This window comes from Pediculus humanus, genomic scaffold, assembly GCF_000006295.1.
Source record: "Pediculus humanus corporis 1103172108302 genomic scaffold, whole genome shotgun sequence".
In the NCBI taxonomy this organism is placed as follows: Eukaryota; Metazoa; Arthropoda; class Insecta; order Psocodea; family Pediculidae; genus Pediculus; species Pediculus humanus.
Genome location: NW_002987871.1, coordinates 256,232 through 279,346, shown reverse-complemented (window position 1 = coordinate 279,346; position 23,115 = coordinate 256,232). Strand labels below are relative to the sequence as shown.

General features: G+C 27.5%; 6 protein-coding genes across 6 annotated transcripts; 2 read left to right on the top strand and 4 right to left on the bottom strand.

The window, feature by feature from the left end:
- Window positions 1–333: 333 nt before the first annotated feature.
- Phum_PHUM569570 (TATA element modulatory factor, putative) lies at window positions 334–6,713 on the bottom strand (the record flags this gene model as incomplete). Its single annotated transcript, XM_002432048.1, has 13 exons — window positions 334–363; window positions 661–856; window positions 1,135–1,309; window positions 1,500–1,824; window positions 1,927–2,074; window positions 2,155–2,315; window positions 2,395–2,992; window positions 3,076–3,403; window positions 3,480–4,898; window positions 4,992–5,801; window positions 5,903–6,021; window positions 6,236–6,347; window positions 6,638–6,713. The coding sequence occupies 13 exons, from the start codon at window positions 6,711–6,713 to the stop codon at window positions 334–336; spliced, it is 4,497 nt and encodes a 1,498-aa protein (XP_002432093.1).
- A 1,121-nt stretch (window positions 6,714–7,834) lies between these two features.
- Phum_PHUM569560 (Esterase FE4 precursor, putative) lies at window positions 7,835–9,169 on the top strand (the record flags this gene model as incomplete). Its single annotated transcript, XM_002432047.1, has 5 exons — window positions 7,835–7,978; window positions 8,052–8,195; window positions 8,283–8,442; window positions 8,525–8,922; window positions 8,990–9,169. The coding sequence occupies 5 exons, from the start codon at window positions 7,835–7,837 to the stop codon at window positions 9,167–9,169; spliced, it is 1,026 nt and encodes a 341-aa protein (XP_002432092.1).
- A 3,638-nt stretch (window positions 9,170–12,807) lies between these two features.
- On the top strand, window positions 12,808–13,918 carry Phum_PHUM569550 (Peroxiredoxin-4, putative; the record flags this gene model as incomplete). The annotated part of the gene is made up of 5 exons (XM_002432046.1): window positions 12,808–12,919; window positions 13,092–13,209; window positions 13,296–13,535; window positions 13,611–13,776; window positions 13,850–13,918. 5 exons carry the CDS (start codon window positions 12,808–12,810, stop codon window positions 13,916–13,918), a joined length of 705 nt encoding a protein of 234 aa, XP_002432091.1.
- Window positions 13,919–14,627: 709 nt separating this feature from the next.
- Phum_PHUM569540 (Peroxisomal membrane protein PEX13, putative) lies at window positions 14,628–15,997 on the bottom strand (the record flags this gene model as incomplete). Its single annotated transcript, XM_002432045.1, has 5 exons — window positions 14,628–14,854; window positions 14,928–15,071; window positions 15,156–15,341; window positions 15,423–15,670; window positions 15,756–15,997. 5 exons carry the CDS (start codon window positions 15,995–15,997, stop codon window positions 14,628–14,630), a joined length of 1,047 nt encoding a protein of 348 aa, XP_002432090.1.
- A 1,470-nt stretch (window positions 15,998–17,467) lies between these two features.
- On the bottom strand, window positions 17,468–18,530 carry Phum_PHUM569530 (uncharacterized protein; the record flags this gene model as incomplete). Its single annotated transcript, XM_002432044.1, has 4 exons — window positions 17,468–17,569; window positions 17,659–17,990; window positions 18,093–18,222; window positions 18,321–18,530. The coding sequence occupies 4 exons, from the start codon at window positions 18,528–18,530 to the stop codon at window positions 17,468–17,470; spliced, it is 774 nt and encodes a 257-aa protein (XP_002432089.1).
- A 2,096-nt stretch (window positions 18,531–20,626) lies between these two features.
- Phum_PHUM569520 (Homeobox protein PKNOX2, putative) lies at window positions 20,627–22,612 on the bottom strand (the record flags this gene model as incomplete). Its single annotated transcript, XM_002432043.1, has 8 exons — window positions 20,627–20,781; window positions 20,873–20,992; window positions 21,089–21,227; window positions 21,323–21,468; window positions 21,545–21,827; window positions 21,915–22,145; window positions 22,231–22,402; window positions 22,497–22,612. 8 exons carry the CDS (start codon window positions 22,610–22,612, stop codon window positions 20,627–20,629), a joined length of 1,362 nt encoding a protein of 453 aa, XP_002432088.1.
- Between the last annotated feature and the right edge of the window lie 503 nt (window positions 22,613–23,115).

The window sequence follows — 23,115 nt, the reverse complement described above, 5'->3', positions numbered from 1 at the left end:
ATTTAAGAAAGACTTTGGCAAGCGAAATATTAATGGACTCGTCCTCCTCCTCCTCAATACGCACGGTAAGTGATAATAATATTAATAATAATAATAATTTTTTCTTTCAGTCTTAACTACCTTCTACCTTTTAAAAATATTTTATAATATATTATAAATACGCGTGTGTGTGTGTGTAATACTAAATATAGGCTATAAAAAAAGCTGAGCATTATTAGAGAGAGAGAGAGAGAGAGACGGTCGATAAAACAATCAATATAATCAATTTTAAATTATTGATTTTTAATCGTTAAAAAAAAAATGATTGATTGATGACGTCAATCAATCAATCAATCATCCGTTGGCACCGCCGCGGTAAAGAATCTTATCGATTAATTCTCACGTTTTGTTTCGCGATTATGATGATGATGATAAATACATAAAAAAATAATAATAATAATAATAACACACATAATAAAAACGGAATTATTTAAAAAAAAAAAAATTATCAAACGAAATAATATAATAATAATAATAATAATAATAATAATAATGGTAATGGCATCTCTCCGATTGGATTTTAACGTTTTTTTCCTTTTTTCTTCCTTTTTTTTTTTCCTTTTTTTTCCTTTTTTTTTTCCTTTTTTTTCCTTTTTTTTCCTTTTTCCTTTAAAGCGTTACTTGACTAGAACTGATTCCTTCGATTTGCGTCACGTTCCTCGCTGCTGCTGCAGATTTCAACCAATCCCTTAAACTTCTCGTTCTTTCTGCTAGCGTCGAATCAACAATGGCGGCGGTTAAACCGTTCGACGTACTCCCCCCCCCCGTCGTCGTCGTGATCATTTGAGTTTTAAACTGTTGTTGAACAGCCGCGGGCCTGAAATTTAAAAAATTTAAATTTTCTTTCAACCCCTTTCCCTTATTTCGATGATGATGATAATGATGATGATAATGATGATAAATTCGAATTCGTTTATTTACCTTTGAAAATTTGACGTCGACGTTATGACCGTGTTACGATACGGATAGGGTGGAGTCAATGGAAAATTCGTCCAACCGACATCACCGTAAAACAATTGCGGAGCAAAAGGAATAGAAGAAGGCGGAGGAGGAGGAGGAGCAACAGGAGCAAAAGAAGGAAAAACGGATGTCGACGACGAACCGTTTGATTGTTGATTTCCGGTTTGATTTTTTTTTATCGTTTCCCATATTTCCCGTATTTCCGTATTTAAATTTTCTAAACTTTGTATTATTTCCGTCGAATCTTGCATGTTGTTGTCTTCCTCGTAATTACGTCGTTGATTTTCTTTCGTTCCCGTCTTTGTTTTAACTAAATATACAAATAGGCAAGTTATTAATTTTTTTTTTTTTTTTCTTATTTTTTTAAATTTATTAATGTTAGTTTTCGGATAGTTATTATTATTATTATTATTATTATTATTATTATTATTATTATTATTATTATTATTATTATTAATACGTTGACGAATATAACATTTTCCGTAGTAAATCTATCTTACTTCCGCCGCCACCGACAACGTTTTGTGTGTCGTTAAAATCGGTGCTGCTGAAACCGGAACTTCCTGAATACGAACTTAAATCGCTTAAAGTTTTTTCATCTTCCCGGTTGTTGTTGTTGTTTGGATTTCTCACGGTCAACCTTCCGAAAAAATCTTTTCCCTTAACCGTCAACGAATCTTTTTTTAACGGTTGTTGCTGTTGCTGCTGCTGTTGCGATATCCTTTTAAGCGATTGTTCTAAATGTCTCAAACGTATTATTTTTTCACCCAAAAGAGCCCGAGTTCTATAAACTGAAACTTCCATATCCGTCAAATCTTTTTCTTCCTGATAATAATAATAATAATAATAATAATAATAATGATAAAATAATTATAAATTCCAGTTTTTATTTTTAGGAAAATTTTTTTTAGTAAACAAGGTTCGTACCTGATAAACTTGTTCGATAACCGATTTTGTACCGGGTTCGCCGTCGTCGAGTTTTTCCTTTAATTCTTTCTGTCGATTTTCGAAACTTTTTTTTTGACTTTTCAACGAATCTTTTGCTCTTTTTATCGACTCTCGTTCGAGATGAATCCTGTGTCGAAAGAAAAAAAAAATGAATTGGAATTAAATTGTCATTGAAATGACTTTCACGAACAAATCGACCGTGCGTACCTGTGTTTGAAAAATTCAATTTCCGAACTTCCAAATTGTGCGTTGTCGGTAAATGGATACCTCATGTAGGTATCCGTGTACGTCGCGACCGGAAATTGATCTTCTAATTCTTCCAATTTTTTCAATTGCCTCCTTAAATTTTCCACCGGAGATAAAACTTCCTAAAAATTTAAAATATTTGCGTTATTGCGCATGCGCGTTCGAACCTTAAAAGGCTGTGTTTCCACACGATCCACGTACCTTTCCTCTACTTTTGTTACTCAAATTAATCCTCGACGTGCTCGCAGCTTTTAATCTTGAAAATAATTGTTTCTTTTTTTTTATCGTTTGATTTTCATCCGCCATATTTTTTTCCTCGCCGGAAAATTCATCTTTATATTTTTCACACGATAATGACGTCATTCGTTTTTCACCGTCGTCCTTGTCGTCCTTCCAATTTTTCTTTCCCTTCTTGTTCGCGAAATTTCCTGATTTATCATTTTCCGTTACATTTTTCAAAACATTTTCCTCGTCATCTTCTTCTTCTTCTTCTTCCGTTGATCCCTCTCGATTTTTCAAACACTCCGAATTGAATTGTTTTTTTATTTTCGTTTCCTTTTCCATTTTATCCTTTTTGACTCCTTTCAGATCCTCAACGTCGACTCGTTTCGACGTTTTGTGCGACGATGATTTTTCCGTTTCCGATCCCGTCGTCGCACACGCAGATTCTTTTTTTTTCTTCCTTTTTTTATCATCCAGACCGAGTTTGGCTTCTCCTTTCAATCTCGCATATTTTTCCTTTAACGTTTTGTATTTGTCTTCGAGGAGACGTTTTTCGCATCGTATTTTTTCAAAAATTCTATCGAAACAATGAAAAAAATACATTTCCGGCTTTAAATGCAACGCGCGCTCGGAAAATATTCTTATGAAAATACCTCCTACCTTGCTTCCGTGTTTTCCGGTCGTACCATATCGAAATTTTCCGACAATAAGGTTTTCCCCTCGGTGACTTCGATTCTCATTTTAATCTCGTCCAATCTGTTCAAATGAATTTTCCTCAAAGATTCTTCTTCGTTTTTAAATTGTATTTTCAATTGTTCGACGTTGAGACCGTGTTCTTGTTTCATATTTTCCAACAGCAATTCGTGTTCTTTCATTAAATTATTTTTTTGCTTTTGATAACTTTCTTTCATTTCCAATCTCATTATTTCAATGACGGCTTCATTTTCCCGAACCAATTCTAATTCTTTTAATTTTTGAGATTTTTGTTCTGTAAAATAAATACAGCAGACATTTTTTTTTTTTTTTTAAATTTGAGTTGACGTCAAATAACCGGAAATACTTACCGGATAATAAATCTTCCATATTTCTTTCGATTTTTTCCATGTCTTCCTTATGATTTTTCATCAATTCCGCTTTCCTATCATTTATTTCCATTTCGAATGTTTTTTTCAATTTTTCCAATTCTTCATCCCCGGATTTTTTCATTTCCATTTTTAAATTATTCAATCGATCCTTTTGTTCGGACCTCATTTGAATTTTTAATTTTTCCATTTCCTTTTCTTCCAATTTTATTAATTCCTCTTTTAAATTTTTTAATTTATTTTCTATTTGTCTTTCGTGATTTTCCCGAAGTTTTTCTTCCATTTCGATTTCCCTTTTCTTTAACGATTCTTCAAATTTTTCTTTCAAATTTTTCAATTCTTCATCTTTTTTATCATCGAATGATTTTTCCACGCTCTTCAACCAATCCTCGTATTCCTTTTCTAATTTTATCATTTTCTCTTCTTTTATTTTATCGTATTTATTTATTTTCTCGTCTAATTCTTGAGTTTTTAACGTGAGATTTTCCAAACCTAATTGAGATTCTAATTTTTCTAAATATTCCAATTCTTTATTTTGTGAAAAAACGTTAACCAAATCATCCGACGAATCACTGTCGTCGTCGTCGTCGTCATTTCCGTTTAATATTTCTTCTAGTAAAAAATCTTTATCGCGATATTTAATATTATCGGTTGGAGAAAAATCCTTTTTCATATCTAAATCTAATTTTTTTTTTATTGTAAAATCAACTAAATCATCCAGAGTGGAATCGAATATCTTAGAACCTAATTCTGTACTTTTTTTAACATTATTCCCTGTTTTTTTTATCGTTTCATCGAAAAGATTTTTAATCTCACTTATTTTATTTTCATCATCTGTTAAAATTTCCTTTTCTTGACTATTATTATTGTTATTTGTAAGACGTCCATCTTGACTAGGTATGCTTCTGCTACTACTGCTATTACTCTGACTAGATTTAATAATATCAATAGATGATGATTTTTTATAATTATCAACATTAATACTTTCTCTAAATTTAATATCACTTTTTTTATTGCTTTCAAATATTTCTCTAAATTCTTTGACTAACATTTGACTAGGTTTAAATTTCTTTTGTTCTGTCATTTTGACAGAACAATCCATTGGCACATTCGCTTTTAACTTTTGTAACTTTTCTTCACTTAAACATATATCTAAATCATCAAAATCAACTTCTATTTGCCTGTTACCTTGTTTTTCCGATTTGTTCTCACTGATCAACCCATCATTTTTGCATGAATTACTTTTGTGTGTTGTTGTTGTCGCTGTTGCTGCTGGTAATTGTGTGTCATTTGTTTTGTTTGCTGTAGGAATTTCAAATGAAACTTTTAATTCTTTTTCTAAATTGAAACGAACACTTTTTCGATCATCATCAATTTCTTCTTTAGACATTTTTTTATCACCTATATTTTTTAAAAAAAAAAAAAAAATTAAAGTTAGATAAAAAAAAGTTTTTTTAAAACAATATTAATTACTATACTATATTGAAAACTTACCTCCTAAATTTAATTTTTTTTCAATATTGTTTTGATTGCTTTGATCTCTTAATATAGATTTTATATGAGAATCTGTATCATGTATCGGTTTTCTCACATCAGGTGACAATAACCCTTCGGACAATTCTTCTTTTGAAAATGATGATGTCACCATATCGGAAGATGGACTAGATTTCATTTTGTTACTTTTCAAAAATACCATTCCTCCACCAGCTAGTGTTAATTCTCTTTTACCTCCACCATCTCTTTCTCCTAATGAGGAAACACTAAATTCTGTACCATAACCTTCATCTTTGGTAGCTACACCAAAATCGCTTCCTTTAACCTCTGAATTGGGACTTTCAACATAACCTTTGGATTCCATTAATTTTTTATTCTCTGTTAAAAAATTTAATTTTTCTATTGTATTAGAATTAATTATTTCTTGTTTTGATAAATGCATAAATTCCATTGGACCAATATTTCTTCTATTTCTTATATCAGATGAGTTGGGCCTTTTTCGAACTTCAATTTCATTGAAAATAATTTGTTTTTCCAAATCTTCATTTTCAGATTTAAATAAAACTTTTTCATCATTGTTAGAAAAATCAGATTTGACACAATTATTTTTCAACAAATCTTTAGAAATAGATTTTTTAATAGGACTTAATGTTGTAGGAATTTTTTTAAGTATACTTTTTCCTAAAGGACTTAACGGTTCTAATTTTTTAGGTTTCAAACTCATGTCATTAGTCGTCAGAAGAATGGATGCTTCTTCGAAACTTTTCAAGTCTTCCTTGATTGAAGTCCTTGAATCATCATCAATTTGCTCTAAGGTAATAAAATTATTATTATTATTGATTTTTCTTTTTTTTTCTTTTACTATAAAATTTTTTTTTTTTTTATATAGTAAAATTAATTACCAGAAAAACCGGTTTCATTTCTCGCTCTTTTAACTAATGTTCTATATACATCATCTAATGGATGTTCCCACTGTGCTTTTTTTGTTTTAAAGTTAAAATAATATATTTCTTTTTTATCCTTATCAAAACTAAAAAAAACCAAAATAAAATTACATCTCATTAATTTGCAGTAACAATCGAAGAAAGAAAAAAAAATCATTAATTTTTTAAAACTTTTTTATTATTTCATATTAATTTTATTTTATAGATTTTTAACTACTTTTGTTTGACAGGAAAAAATGTATGTATATATAATATATATATTTATAAAAAGGGTTTTTTTAAAACTTTTAAAACCATTACCAGGGTTTCCATCCTGATGGTAAAGCTTGCATAAGGCCATCTTGAGCTAAATACAATAAATGAGATTCAGTCTCAACATCTATTCCAATTTTTATGGCATATTCATAAATTTCTGTAAATAAATTTTAGTAAAGTAATGAAAAATCAATCAATAACAAAATTCTAATAATAAAATAGCATTCAATAGTTTCATAATAAACAAAATTATATACATTATTATAAAAATGGGAAGGAAGAAAAAAAAAAAAAAGGGCGGGTGAAATTTTTTTTTTTTTTTATGTACGTAAAACATATATTTCGTTTTTTGCACAAATTATGGATTTATCTACTATAAATTCAAGTATTAAGAATATTTAAATCAATCATTAAAAGCAAAAAAAGGACAGAAAATAACATCTGTACCTTCGTCTGTGGGTTTACTCCCTTCATCGAACACTTCCTTCAAAACGACTTGACCAGACGTTGAGGAAAGGCTCATAATTTTTCATCTTTTCGTTTGCATTCGAAAAATTTCATAATTAAACTTTTTCTTTTTTTTTTTTTTTAAATAAATTAAAACTTTTAATATAAATAATATGTCGTGTACATTAACAAAGAGCTGCTTTCTTTTATATGAAAAAAATAATAACAAATACTCTCTCTCTCTCATTCACTGCATTGCGCCATTTTGTTTTTTTGTTTTTTTTTTTTTCGAAACCCATTCCAAAATTTTTTTTTCTCAATTTTACGTCACCAACCTTTTTTTTTTCGACGATCGTTTAATTGAAATTTTTTTTAATATTTAACAGCTTTTATTTAAATTATTATATCGTTTTTATTCAAAAAAAAGGTTAAAATATCGTCTGTTAGGTTGAATTCATATAAATTAAATGAAATTTGAAATTATCGGTTAAAATAATTAAAAACTAATTCAGTTTTATTAAGTAGAATAAAAAGTATTAATTAGTGGATTGAAGTTTTTTTTTTTTTTTTTAATATTAATCTAAATTATTTTATTTAAATTTTATTTTTTTTTATTGAAATAAATAAATGACTTATCGATGCATGAATTAATAATAAAAAATGGTAACTTTATTAAAACTTTTTGCGTTTTATTATAATTTTCATTTTTTTTTTTTTTCTCATATGAATTTTACCCATAAAATTATTTATTACTACTTTAATCAATTGCACGATTGAATAAATTTTAATGCAATAAAATTTTTATTATTAATAAATAAATTATTTTTTTTTTTAACATTTACAACTTGATACGTTTAAAAAAAATGTGTGTGTGAATTATTAATTAATTAATCAATCAATTCATTTATTTATTAATAATTAATAATAATTAATTTAATTTATTGATAATTTTTTTTTATGAAGAAATTTTTTTTAACTTCAAATTAAGGAAACAAGTTAGAAAAAATAATTTTTTTTTCCTTTTTTTTTTTTATTGAAATTTTATTTAATAATATTTAAATAATGTTTATTTCTTTTTTTTTTTTTGCATGTAAAAAAAATGGCAATTAAGTGAATGGTTGTCCTTGAAACAAGAAACAACATTAATTTGACCTTGGTGGTTATTAAACGAAAACGCTCACGCGGAAAAAATTAAAAATGTCTTCCGAAGAAATCATCGTTGAAATTTCTGATGGATTTTTACGTGGGAAAAAATGTATTTCCGTCCGAAATAATTTTCCTTATTTTAGTTTTCAAGGAATACCATATGCTCAACCTCCAGTCGGTAATTTAAGATTTAAGGTAAGTAAAATATATTATTTTAAAATGCATTCAATAATTTTTCTTATCGAAAGTAAAAAAATTTGGATTTTAGGCGCCATTACCGGTTAAACCATGGACGGGAGTAAGAAATGCTTTGGTCGAAGGTGCAAATTCTCCATGTTTTTTCTTATTGTTTAATTCGCCAGAAATAAAAAGGGATGAGGATTGTTTGTTTTTAAACGTTTACACACCGGAAGTAATTTTACACAAACACAAATTTTTAGCTTAGTTTTATGAAAAGTAAGTTTCTAACGAATTTATTCATTTGTTTTTTTTTTTTTAGATTCCATCAGAAACAAAAAAAGAACAACTTCCGGTTATATTTTGGATACACGGTGGAGCTTTTTGTGCAGGATCAGGTGACTCTGATTTATATGGTCCTGATTATTTAGTAACGGAAAATGTCGTCATTGTAACGTGTAATTATCGTTTAGGACCGTTAGGTAGAACCTTTTTTCCCCTCAGATATTAAAATCATGTCATACATCTTACCACTCATTAATTGTCTTTAATTTTAAATTCCAGGTTTTTTAAGTCTACAAAGTAAGGAATATCCGGGAAACAACGGTTTGAAAGATATAATATTAGCATTGAAATGGTGCAGAACAAACATTTCAAAATTTTCTGGTGATGCTAACAATGTAACAATTTGTGGAGAAAGTGCTGGAGGAGCTGCAGTTCATTATCTGACAATGTCCAAACCAGCCTCTGGACTTTTTCATAAAGCAATTATTCAGTCTGGAGTAGCATCCAATTGTTGGGCGATTTCAAAAAATCCAAGGAAATCAGCATTTAAATTAGGCGAAATTTTAGGATTTAAAACCGAAGATGATGATGATGGCCAACTTTTACTAAACTTTTTAAAAGATGTCAAAGTTGAAAGTTTAATAGAGAAAAGCGGTCAAATATTAAAATTAATTGAGGTAAACTTTTATAATCTAATTATTCGTCATCAAATTCGTTAATTACGTTAATAATTTATTATTTTAGCCTAACGAACATTTTTTCGAAAATGCTTTTTGTCCATGTATTGAACCGGAAACTGATGATGCAGTTTTAACAATGCATCCGGAAGATTTTTACAAAAATGGAGGAACCATAAACGTTCCAGTTATTATAGGATCAACCGATTTAGAAGGACTCATTTTACTTGTATTAAATCGTAAATAATAATAATAATAATTATCAAATTATGAGTTAAAGTTATTATTAATATCGTTAAACTATAAAAAAAAAACTTTTTTACAGGTCAATTTACAATAAATGAAAATAATTTCAATGAAAATTTATATAAATTAATACCGGCTAATTTTATTGGGGATCCTAAAAGCGAATGGGGAGAAAAAATGTTGGAAAAAATTAAAAATTTTTACTTTCCAAATGGATTCGATGTTAAAAATTATATAAATGTGAGGAGTTAGGAGGAGAGCTCTTTTTGTTTTTCTTTTGTTTGATAATAATAATAATAATATTGGGTTTTATTACAGGCTCTATCTTCGATTTATTTTTTAAATGGAATTAATCAAGTCATTGATTTTCACAGTAATTTTTCAACGGATAAAAATCCAACATTTGTTTACAAATTTACATACGATGGAGAAATTACAACGATAAAAACTCTTTTCGGTTTGCAGGAATGGAAAGGTAAAATAAAAAATTAACGGAAAAATTTTTTCACAGGACTTTGTACAAACGGAAAATTTATTATTATTATTATTATTTGTTTTTCGATCAAGGTACTTGTCACGGTGACGATCTTTTTTATTTGTTTCAAAGGAGAAGCGTAACAAAATCGAAAATATCACCGGAATCGAAAGATTTTAACGTTATGAAAAATTATACTAAATTATGGACGGATTTTGCCAAACGTGGGATTCCATGTTCGAAAAATTTATGGAATCCGATTTCGAAAAATAAATTGTCCTATTTGGAAATCAATTACGAATTAATTCAAAAATTCGATGAGGATAGAAAAGAGTACGAATTTTGGAAAGGTTTAAGAGAAATGGCGACGGGTCAAGGTTTAAATCACGATGTCAGATTCTGATAATAAATTTTGAAATATTATTATTATTATCGTATGAGTAAAATTCACGTCTTCTGCTTGTCAATTTACGTAATGATCGATATAATATTAATTAAATTATTTAAAAAATTCATCATCATCGATAAGATTTTTAATCGAATTTAAATGTAAAAAAACTAAATAACGGTTTCGTATGACGTCACGCGTGACGTCATTTTAAATAAAAAAATTTTTTACTTATGGTTAATAATAGAAAGGATTTCTGAATGAGTGAGAAACAATTATTAAAATTTATTTTTTTTTTTATTCGAAACAAAAATATATTCGATCGAATGATCGATAGATCGAACGATCAATCGATCGATCGATCGATAATTAATTAATAAAAACGTACGAACAAAACAAAATGAAATTATTTTTCGGGTAATTTTTTTTTATGTTCTTCCATTTTAGATTTTAAAAATGCATTTAAACTGTGTGCGAGATCTTTTTGATCGTTCATCTCATTGATCATTTTTTTCAAATGTTGAATAACAATTTTTTTATCTTTAATTATTTTCTTAGCCAAATTACAATGTTTTTCCAAATATTTATAATTGATTAGTCTCGCGGAAGTGACGTCATCCAACGCATCGACGGTATTGATATTAATAATAACATCATCGTCGAAAATAAATTTTTCATATTGATCGATATAATTTTTTTGTCGATTTGATACGTCATCGAGTTTAACGAGCATTTCCGCTTCCGCATTTAATTTTTCACTGTTTGAAACCAATTCGGATTCGAGTTCCGTTATTTGTTTTTGAACGTCACCCTTTAATTTAAAATCTAATATTTTTTTCGTTATTATTTGATCGGTTTGTATTTTTTTATTTTGTTTTAATAATTTAAATTGTAACGAATTGCAATAAATTAAATATTCGTTGCAACATTTTTGTATTTCGTATATTTTATTTTTAAGAAGCGACGTTGCATTTTTATTTTTTTCCAAATCTTCCGACCAATATTTTGCTTGTTTTAACATGTTCGAAATCGCGTTCAGAAATTCACTTTCTGGGAAAAAAAGGGAAATTTTTTTTTTTTTTTTCAAACTCACGGAAAAATTAGAATAAAATTAATAATAATAAAAATTAATAATAAAAAATTCAAACCTTCTATTAATACCGTTTTAGGTTGATTTTCATCAGTTAAAAAATTTAATTTCGATGATGATGATGATGATGATGATGTTTTTATTTCTTTTTTTTTTTCTTTTTCTAAATCTCCGACATTTTTTTTTTTAACACAATTTAAATCAATTATATTTTTTTCCTTTTGTTGTAAACCTTTGACAGGTATTATTATTTCGTATTTGAATTTACGCGGTTTATTTATTATTATTATTTTTGTTTTTTCAATTTTTTTATAACCAAAATTCCACATAACATTTTGTATTTTAACCTTTTTTAAATTTTTTAAAGACATTTCGATTCTTTCATTCTTTTCAGTTAATCGATTTGGAAAATTATTATAATTCTCCATTTTTTCCATTTCATTTTGAATTTTTATCACTTCTATTATATTTTTTTCTACATTTTCAAATATATAATTATAGTTAATAGATATGGGATATTTTTTATACATTTTCCATTTATCATCATTCGATTCTTCATAAAATTTGCAAATATCATTTTTACCATCATCATCATCAATCGGATAATTTTTTTCTATATTTTCATAAATTAATTTTTTTTCAACATCATCAAATGTTGTCATAAATTTTTTTTTATTTTCTTGTTGTCTTTGTTGTTGTTTGTCTGTTAATTGAGAAAGAGGAGGAGGAGGAGGAGGAGAAGGAGATTTTATTTGTTTTTCCACATCTAAATTTTCACAAAAAAAAAGAGATTAATTGAAAATTTTTTTATTAACATTTAATTTCTACCTGACACAGGTTTTTTATACCTTTTTTAATATTTTTATATAATTTTGGTATGGGTATCTTTGATTGTTTTGTGTACCGAATGGATGGCATTTTTGTTTCGACAATTTTTGCCAATTCATTTTTTTTATTGGATTCGATATTAAATAAATTTATTTCATTACTTTCTAAAAAAATATTTTCTTCTGATACTGTAAAAAATCACATTGAAAAGTTTTTTAATTATTATTTTAATGAATAATGTCAAACAAACATTCCTTACTCGAAACAGGTTTAATTATTTCAATTTCCATCCGTTTAAAATTTATTAATTTATTTTTTTAATATATTTTATTATTTGATCATTTTTTTTGTTTGTTTTTTTTTTTAATTTTTTTCTTTTCAATTGTATTTAATCGTTGATTAATATCAAATAATTATTATTATTATGTATAAAATACTTCATTTTTTTTTTTTTTTTTTTTTTATTAAAATAATATATATGTAATACCTTTGCGAATAATAATACTCGATACAATTCCAAAAAAAATTTTTATACAATATTTTATATATATTTTTTTACAATTTAATTTAATTAAAAACAAACAAAAATTTTGAAATCATAAAACAAAAATTTATGTATTTATTTTAGTAATCAAAATCATCAAATTTATCAAGACGCAGTTTAAACAACTGTCAAAAAAATTAACGATTCATTTTTCATTTTTTTGTAATATATGAAAATATTATTTGCATATGTTTATCTTATGCGCGTTGCATTTTTACGCGTAAGAAAATATTGTCGAAACGTGAATATTAAGTTGGTAGCGCTGTTGTAAATTACGTTTACTATTTCGTACAACAATCTAAAGTACGTACAAAATGATGTTAATAACGTTATCTCGTTATTTTTTTTTACAATTTTTTTTTACAGTTATTACTTATTCTTCATCTCTTGAATCCGTACAAGAAAAACAATGGACTAAAGCCGTGGGTGAGTAGTGTTATTTTTTTAAAATTAAAAAACCTAAATTTACGAAAGATTTTTACTAATTTTTTTTTGTTTTTTTTTTTTTTTTTAAATTGTTGATTTGTAATTACCTTATTTATCAAATTGATAAAACGTTGACACTTGAAATTTTTTTTTCATCGTAATTTATTTACAGTTCAAAAAAAAGCTCCTTATTGGGAAGGGGTTGCCGTAGAAGCCGGTGAATTTAAAAATTTAAAATTAACCGATTACTTAGGAAAGTACCTCGTACTATTGTTTTATCCGTTAGATTTGTAAGTTCAATAACATTACAAAGAAATTTCCTTTTTTTTTTCAAAAATATATAATTAGTTTTTGTTTTTTTTTTTTTTTTTTTCAGTACATTTGTTTGTCCCACCGAAATTTTAGCGTTTAATGATAGAATTACTGAATTTAATGAATTAAACGCCGAAATTGTTGTTTGCTCAGTTGATTCTCACTTTACTCATTTAGCTTGGACCAACACATCGAGAAAAAATGGCGGTTTAGGATCCATTAAAATACCAATGCTTTCCGATTTGAATAGAAAAATATCACAAGATTATGGGGTTTATGTGCCTGAATTGGGTCATACATTAAGGTATTCAATTGTTTTCTTTCAATTTGATTAAAAATCTATAATTAATTAATTAATAATCGTTGAATTCAAAAATAGAGGGTTATTTATAATCGATGGACAAGGAATTTTAAGACAAATAACAATTAACGATTTGCCAGTTGGAAGAAGTGTTGATGAAACATTAAGATTATTACATGCATTTCAATATACTGATTCACATGGAGAAGTTTGTCCAGCTAATTGGAAACCTGGAGCTGACACAGTGAGTGGGAAAAACTTTTCATCAAACGATCGAAAAAAAAATTTATTCCTTAAAAAATTTAATTTTTTTTCAGATTATTCCTCATCCCGTTAAAAAGAAATATTATTTTGAAAAAGTTAATGAAGATTGTAGCGGTCATTAACTTCCTTTTATTATTTTTACAAAACACAAAAAGTCACAAAAAAGACTGAAAGGGCACACAACAAGCATCACATTTTTTTTCGATCAAATAATTTTTTTTTTCGGTTTCGTTTAGATAAAAAATTATTTTACTCGCATTTATTTTAACTTTTGATTAATTGTTTTTTTAAATAATTTTTTTAAAGAGAAAGAAATAATAATAATAATAACAATAATAGTTGGCTTTTTCAATTATTTATATTTTTTTATTTACAAAAAATAATTTTTAAATTTTTTTTTTTAAACATTTTTGTCTCGGAAAAGATAATTTTAATGTGTTAATCGGTTAAATGCACTCATAACTTAACAATCAATCATTGATTTATGTGCAAATTGTTTAGGTGAGTAAATATTTTATTTTTTAAACTCATAAATTCTGTTTTTCGAATCAAATAAATTTGGTTATTTGGCAAGGCAAATATAATAATAATGACGGAAATAATTAAAAAAAGAATTTTATATCAAATAATATATATAACATGTGCAAAAGCATTAAATACAAAATTCGAATATCATAATAGCGTACCGGATAATCGTTAAAATTAATTTATACATATTTATTTATTTTTTAACTAAAACAATTTCTATAAAAAAATGTCTTTCTGTAACTTTAGAAGTTAATTTGTTAAAAAGGGTTTATTTCATAAACCGAAAAACTTTTTTCACTCTTTTTAATTTGTAGAATTTACACTTTTACCACTTTCTTCCTCATTTAAATTATTTTTTTCAGACTTATCAGTATTTAACGAACTACCCACGCTTGGATTTCTAGTGTACGAATATCTTTGTCCGTTGTGTTCAATATATGTTTGTCCAGTTTCAGACTGCAGTAAAATACCTATGTAATTGCTTGGTACCAGACCAATTTTACTATTTTCATTACAAGCCAGTATCCAGCCTGAAAATAATGTAAGTATGTACAATAAAAATTTTAAATCGATTAAGTCATAAAATAAATTACAAATTTTTACCTGGACAGTCAGTTGGTTGAAATTTTTTCGGAGCAATCATCAATTTTTGTTGTGACGAAATGCTTAATTCTTGATTTGAGGCAGCATAAAAATCATACATTCCAATCCCTAATGATCCTGGTTGCTCAGCAGGAGTCCAAATTTCTATAATAAAACAGGAATATTTAATCGTTTCATTTTCCAGGGAAAATGTTCTTAATGATTGATTGAAAAAAAAATTTTACATACCTTGAGTTGGACGAATATTTAATTCACTCAAAAGTTTAAAAATAAGATATGGCCCTCCAATAATTAAAGACATAAATATTAAAAATGGCCAAGTCTTTGTTTTATTATTTGGTGTGTTGCCTACATTTATGTTTGAAATTTCTTTCCAAGCATTTGACCACGATAATTCCGGATCTTTATTAATGCCTTTAAAAAAAAATTAATATTGCCATGTAATTATGATCCAAAGAAATTTAATCAATACAAATTTGTTGAAAGTTTAATCACCTAATATATAAAGAATTTTTTTATATATCCAATTTAATGTTTTTATTATTGCTAATGTTGAAAAAACTTGACCGAATGCATTTCGTAGTTTAACAAAATTATCTGCGACACCAAGTACTGACATATAAGATGAATAAATTGCATTAAATGATGATTCAAACATCATAACAACTGAACCAAATGTATGAAGAATTGATTGAATAGACTGAAAAGCAGGCCTAGAACTTTCTTCTGCTAACTGAATAAACCTGAAAAATTTTAATATTCAATCCCTTACTAAATAATTGTTCATCGAGTTTTCTGTACTTTAAATAAAATTAAATTAAACGTTACCTATTTTCGGGATATGTAGAACCGTAGGATCCAAAAGTAGGCCTAAAGCTATTAAACCCATAACCACCATAACCTAAATTTCCACTATATCCACCAAAGGATGGGGTATATCCCCCGTAAGAATAATTATTATAAGATGATAAATAAGAACCGTAATTATTATTGTAAGAATTTCGCACTGGTCTTGGGGGAACCGGAGGTGCAGGAGAGGCAAGAACCCTATTGATTGGAAAGTTTATCATAGGGGTTCTATTATAATTTGACCTGTATTTAATAATAATAATAAATTATTAGTCTTAATTAAATAAATTTAAATGAAATGAACTTTGATCATCTCAATCTAATCAAATTATCATCTAATGATTTTATGACGCCTAAATTAATAACTTACGTGGAATTATTTATATCGGAAAAAGTTAAGTCGGAATTTTGAAAATTTAAAGCTGGAGCGCCCCAATTCATAGAATTGCCAGCAGCCATTTTAATAAATTATGTTATCATTTAATATATTTATCGAATTATTTGTTTAGCGCTAAGAAACCATTACAGTGCATTACGTCACTAAAAATGTAAATTTTAGGTTGGTACAATTGATTTTAAAATAAATTTAGCCAACATTTCTTAGTGTTTGGTGAATTCAAATGAAGTTGGACGTCCGTTACAAGGTAATTTTATAAAATTTTTATTTTATTTTCTTTTTTTAAATACTTCATTTTAAAAGATTGACATTTTATTTTATTTTAAATCGATTAACAGTTTTTAAAAGAGAAAACTTTTAACTTTTTAAATATTATATTGCCATAAATACAAAAAAATATAATACAAATATATAAAAATATGAGACTCTTTTAAATGGACGGATTACAATTTGAAAAATTAATAAATTAATTTATTAATATATATATAATATATATATTATATTATATAATATTATATATATATATTATATAATATAATATATATTATATATATATAAAGAATATTTATATAATATAATATTTATATTATAAATATATTATAATATAAATATATCAAAAGTATAAAATAATTTTAGACTTTTAATCTTACTAACATATTTTTAAAATATAAAAAATCGACATTTCAATTTAAAATCGGTGAAGTAGATTATGAAAGAAAATATATGTAAATGTAATTGAGCTCAATCGTTTCAATTATTTTTATACAAAAAAATTGAGTTTTAGATTTAAAATAGTATAAATGACATAAAAAATAATATAATTTAGATTGAAAATAGTTTTCTACCAACTGACTCAATTCCTGTAGATGCGAACTTAAATTGTTAATATATAAAATATCAGATAATCTTTCCAATGAGATTACAACAATATATATAACAATAATTTATCTCTTTCTGTTTATAAAATATATGAAAAGTTTTTTTTTTTTTTTCTCGATATAAATGATTTTTTTAGTAAACATCTTTACTAGTTAGGCTAAGGCATTTATAAACTACAATACTTTTAAAATACTCAAAGGTACATGTTAAAAAATATTTAAACATTTGCATTTTTAACACACTGTTTTTACAATTTATGATAAAAGGCCAAGTTACTTACTTATTGCAGATATTTTATCATTATAAACTCATTTATGCCATTTTTAAATGTTTTGTACAAATTAGATAAACTAAAATAAAATTAGCTTAATCGTTTGAGAATACTTGACATTACCATATGAGTAAAAATGAGTTTTTAACGAACTGGAGCAGTAGAAATTGTACTGTGAGGTGTTGTCGGACGAGATCCTGCTATGGAATGTGTTGTAGAAGCATTTAATGAAGTCATTGTACCCATCTAAAAAAAACGAGTAACGAATGTAAAATTATACAGGTTTATATAGTATGGGGGGAGGGGGGGGAAATTAAAGTAATTAAAGTACTCACTCTTAAATGTGCTAAATCTTCCAATTTTGTCAAATCTTCTAATTCCAAATAAAGTGAATAAATTAAAATCCAACCGTATAAATTAATTGCGGAAAATATGGCCCAACAAAAACACATCAAAGCATTGTAGGAAAATATGAGATCATTGACTATGCAAAAAAATATAAATGCAAATATTCTGAAGAGAGTGAAAAATGCAAAAACATATAAAAACGGAACCATTTTTCTTTCATATTCTTTTCTTAGTCCGACGATTAAAATAATGGCAGTGATAAAAACGGCAACTGATGCAACAAGTGAAAATAAAGCGAAAACAATCAAGGCATTTCTCACTGAAATCAAAACAAAAAAACATAACTGTTAACAAAATATATATATATATATATGATGATAAAGTAATATTTATGGAAAATTTATATTTAAAAATAGATTACCATGTTTGTTTCCGACGTAAACAAAATCGAAACTAAATAAATAGTAACCATAATGAATTGAACCTGGTACTGCCACGGAATAACAATACAAATCAAACATTGATGTTATTAATGTAAAAATACTTAAAGCCTGAAATTTTAAAAAAGGTTTTTTTTACTTATTTAAAATTATGTTTAATGAATTGTTGTGTTTTTTTTTCAAAACGAAAAAAAAAAAATAATACAAACGATTGCATAAAATCCAATATATAGAGAAGCTCTCTGCACGTCAAAAATAAAACCGTTTGTTATTATAGGTTTTTTGTACCATGGAACTTTTAAAGATTTAAGAGAATGGACGGATTTTGTAGATTTTAAATTGGATGTCGATTTGGTTACGTGCGAGTACATGGAGCCAGTACCCATGCTATGTGTGGGAGTTTTCCTACCGTGATTCATTCTAAAACATATATACATATGGAACAAGGTAAATAATTAAAATATTTAATAGTTTCACTAATTAATTAATTAATAATAATAATAATAATAATAATAATAATAATAGTACAAACGGTGTTTGTATTTATTTATAAAAAAAAATATGGGCGTGACATTATTAATTTTCCATTTTCTTTTTAATTAATTTTAAATTTATTTTCACTCGAAAACAAATAATAATAAATATTTATTTTAAAACAATTAATAATAATAATTAAATTACTCACGTGACAATTTATTTATAAATAAATAAAAACAAATTAAATTAAACTATTAGGAGGAATAAAAAAAAAAAAAAAAAATAAATAAATAAACATTAAAACGTATCGGACAAAAATTGTAATTAGGGCGTGAGTGTCGTTATCGGGGCCCTTTTTTTAAAAAACATAAAAACAAAATGGCGGCGCGTGTTCTAACCGTTAATTTTCTTTTATATAATTAAACATATTCGTTCGACAAAACTTTTCAGGTAAACATTTTTAATTTTTTTATTAATAAGATTTTAAATTATTTAAATATAAGAACGAACGGGCGAGGAGGAGGAGATGAATAACAGCAAAAAAAATTTGAATTAAAAATTTTATTTATAGCAATTTGAGCAATCTGGAAACTATAATTATAAATATTCAAACAATTTTAAATTTCTAAAAAAAAATAAATGACACTTTTCTGATTAAAAAAAAAAAAACTAATAATAATAATAATAATAATAATAATAATTTCCAGACGATAATTTACAAACGTTGAAAAATAATAATAATGATAATTATATAAAATTATATGCGCGTCGCCGATGCTGCTGCTTTTCATTTTTATTTATTTATTTATTTATTTATTTATTTACAAGCTTTTACAACTAAGCCTAAATAATATTTTAATTTTTTCGTTTTATTCGTGTTTTTAACCCGATTCATTCTTGATATGAAATAAACGAAAACGAAAAAGATAAACATTGTAACAACAATGAAAAAGCAAATATTTAAATAATAATAATAATAATAATAATATTAAGAATAATAATAATGATTATTATTAATTCCATCGCGAATCGTATTTACCGTAACAGATCCACAAATCATTTGAAAAAAAAAAAAATGGAAAAAAAATGAATTTTTTTTTGTAAATATGGCAATCAAATTTTAATAATTAGAAATTATTATCATTATTATTATTTTAAAACTTTTAAGAACTTTATTTAAATAATATTTATTTATTTATTTATTTATTTTCTAACGTTTATTTATCATCATGCACGATCGTAGCTAATTAATTAATTAATCAATGGTGGAAAATAAGATTTAATCGATTTGTGATTTATTATTATTATTATCATTATTATTATTATTATTATTTATAATACATTTACAAATTATTATAAAAATTAAAATTTGAGTCGATAATAATTTCGCGTCGTCGTTCATACAATTAACAAACGAACAACGCGTAAAAATCAATGGCAAAAAAAAAAGAAAAAAGAAAATGGCGATTAATGATTACCGAAATTTTTTTTAAAAACAATTTTAATTATATATATATAAGTAATTTTTTTCGTTATTATTATCATTATCATTATTATTATTATTATTATTATTATTATTATTATTATTATTGTCACAATACAAACAGAAGAATAGGAAAAAATCTTTTTTCTTCTTCCACTTTTCATAAAATTGGGAAAATTTCATTTTCTTCTTCCACTTTTCTCCGAATTGGGAAAATTTCATTTTCTTCTTCTTCCACTTTTCTTTGGAATGAATGAATCAATTTGATCAGAATGCATTTTTTAAATTTGAGAGAGACAAAGACAGAGAGACGGGGGAGAGATAGTGAGAAAGAGAGAGAGAGAGACGGGGATTTAAATTAAAAAAAAAAAAGAAAAAATTACAACTCGATCGTAAATATAAACAACTTCCTTGTTGCTAGCAAAATTTTATTTGCGTTCGAATGAATCGGCGCGAAATTTAAAAACTTTTTTATTTATGTAATTTACTTTATCCGGTTAAGCGGTTTGTTTCCGGTTAAACGATCGACGACGACGACAAACTATCGCCACGACGTCATGGCGCGTTGTTCGATTCGGAATCCGAACTATAATTTTCATTTTTCACGTTGTTACGACCCGCAACGTCCTCGTCGTCGTTAATTACCAAACCGTCTTCTTCGGAATCGTCGTCGCTTCCTTCCTCCTCGGATGATCCACCAAAATTTGATTCTTGAGAGAGAGAGAGAGAGAGAGAAAACGATACATTAAATTTGTCGTGTCAACAGACATAAATCGAATTTCATTTATTATAATATATTACCGGTGAGTTGAGGTTGTAAATGTGCTAGATTTTCCGGCCAAAACCTTTGAGCTGCTTGCTTGCTGCTGGAAGAACCAGAATTCTTTGGTTTTTTAGATTTTCCACCGTTACTCGTCGAACCTGAAATGAAAGAGAGAGAGATAGAGAGAGAGAGAGTGAGAGTATATAAAATGAAATGAATTTGGCGGATAAACTCGTTTCGAAATCCGTTTTTACCTTCGCTCGGATTAGACGCATCTAACATGGGCTGAAGAATTCTTCGCCTCGCGTTTATGAACCAATTATTTACTTGAAGAAGCGTTAAATTTGTTTGAGATGCTATCTGTCTTTTTTCATCTTCCGTCGGATATGGATGCTTTACGACGAACGTTAACAAAAAACAATAATTATTATTTCCGGAAGTGAATCAAAGAAAAGAAAAGAAAAGAAAATTCTGACCGACTGACTTACCACTAAATGTTGAAACAACCACGAACGCATGACGCTTGTCGCGTGCTTGGGTAAAACTCCTCTCTTTTGTTTTTTTCCCTTTCCGCCTAAAAAATCATCTTCCTCGTCCATGGAACCTGGGGTCGTGGGTGACGGCGATAACTGTCCTGCAGAGAATTAAATCACGTTCATCGTCGTCGAAAGTAAAAACACGCACACGCACGCACGCACACGGACACTTACCAGCCGCGAGAAGACTGTTTTCGCTAGGCGGAGGACACGGATTAGCACCGATTTGACTGAGTGGGGTCGACCCGTGTACGATACCCGGACTACTCGGCGGATTCTGATGATTGACAGACGACAGAGAAGTGTTGCCCTGTTGCATGAATTGATACTGATTGACGGGCAAGTGATTGCTCGGATGGTGGGAATTGAGGTACTCGAACGGTGTCGAAGCGTTACTCGTCGTCAAACCCGGAGAACTCGATGGCGATGAATTTTGCGTGCCCGACAGCGAACCGACCTGTAGGAAAGGGAAGGGGGGGGGAGTTCTACATTAGTTATTTTACATCATTTCTTTTCGGAAAATTAGTCGACCCTCGTCTCGTACCTGCAAGCTGTGAGGAGACGTTCCGTAATTCCCGACGGGACTATTCGAATCACTAGAATTATTATTATTATTATTATTTTCGTAATTGTTATAATCGCTCCTCAGTAAATTTTCACTTTGCATTTTCCCCTTCAAACACGTTATGTATCTGTTACAAAAGTCTTTGCACAATTCTTGTACTTTTTCTAATTCTAATAAATGAATTCTAAGAACCTGAATCGCTTTTATCATCTGAAATGATAATAATAATAATAAGGATACAATTTTTCCTAATCACCCCTCCCTCCCGCCACCCTCTCCCCCTTTTTCAACTCACCAATCCGTCGACTTCGGGATCGTTAAGTAAAAACGGTTTCCTATCCCGTTCCTGATGTTGCACGAATGCTTGAATGTCCATGTTGAAACTCTCGGAATTGGGAGATTCGGCGGATTGAGTCGCTTGTTCGCAACGTTCGAACAAAAGAGCCAACAAAGGAAACAAAGGATGCCTGAAAATCGAACGGAATCGAACCTGTCACAAATCTCAAAGGAATCGATGATAACAATAATAATAATAATAATGAAGGATATAATATCCCGTACTTGTAAACGGCTCTTTTGTCGGCTTCCAATTGTGCCTGATCGGGTTGTTGCGTGTAATCGTTTGGTGGTTCCGTGGCAGGGTAACTTGGCGTCAGCATCGTCATCTTCTCCTGCATTCCTAATCACGTTCGGACATGAGTGATTTTCTTTTTGTCTCGCTTCTTTAAATCAAAACCACGACAAACGACGTCTTTTCCACTTCAGCATAGCATCACCATCTCCTCTCTCTCTCTCTCTTTTCCTCGACACGTTCTTCGAAACGTGTTATGACGAACGCGTAATCGCCGTTAGCCGAACGTTTTTATTAAAAACCTGCAAAACGACGACACAAATTAACAGGGAAAAAAAATAAAAAATTGAATATATTATTCGCCCAAAGAATTTTCTCTCTCTCTCTCTCTCTTTCTCTTTCTCTCTCTCTCTTTCTCTTTCTCTCTCTCCATATTTAATATTCATAATAATAATAATAATAACAACAGCAACAACCACACCGAAAAATAAAAATTAGAAAACACGAAAAAAAAATTTTTTTTTCACTTGTAAAACAAGGAAGAAAGAAAGAAGGAAAAAAATTAAAATTTTCATATTTCGGCTTGGTTGTTGTTGTTGTTGTTTGTTG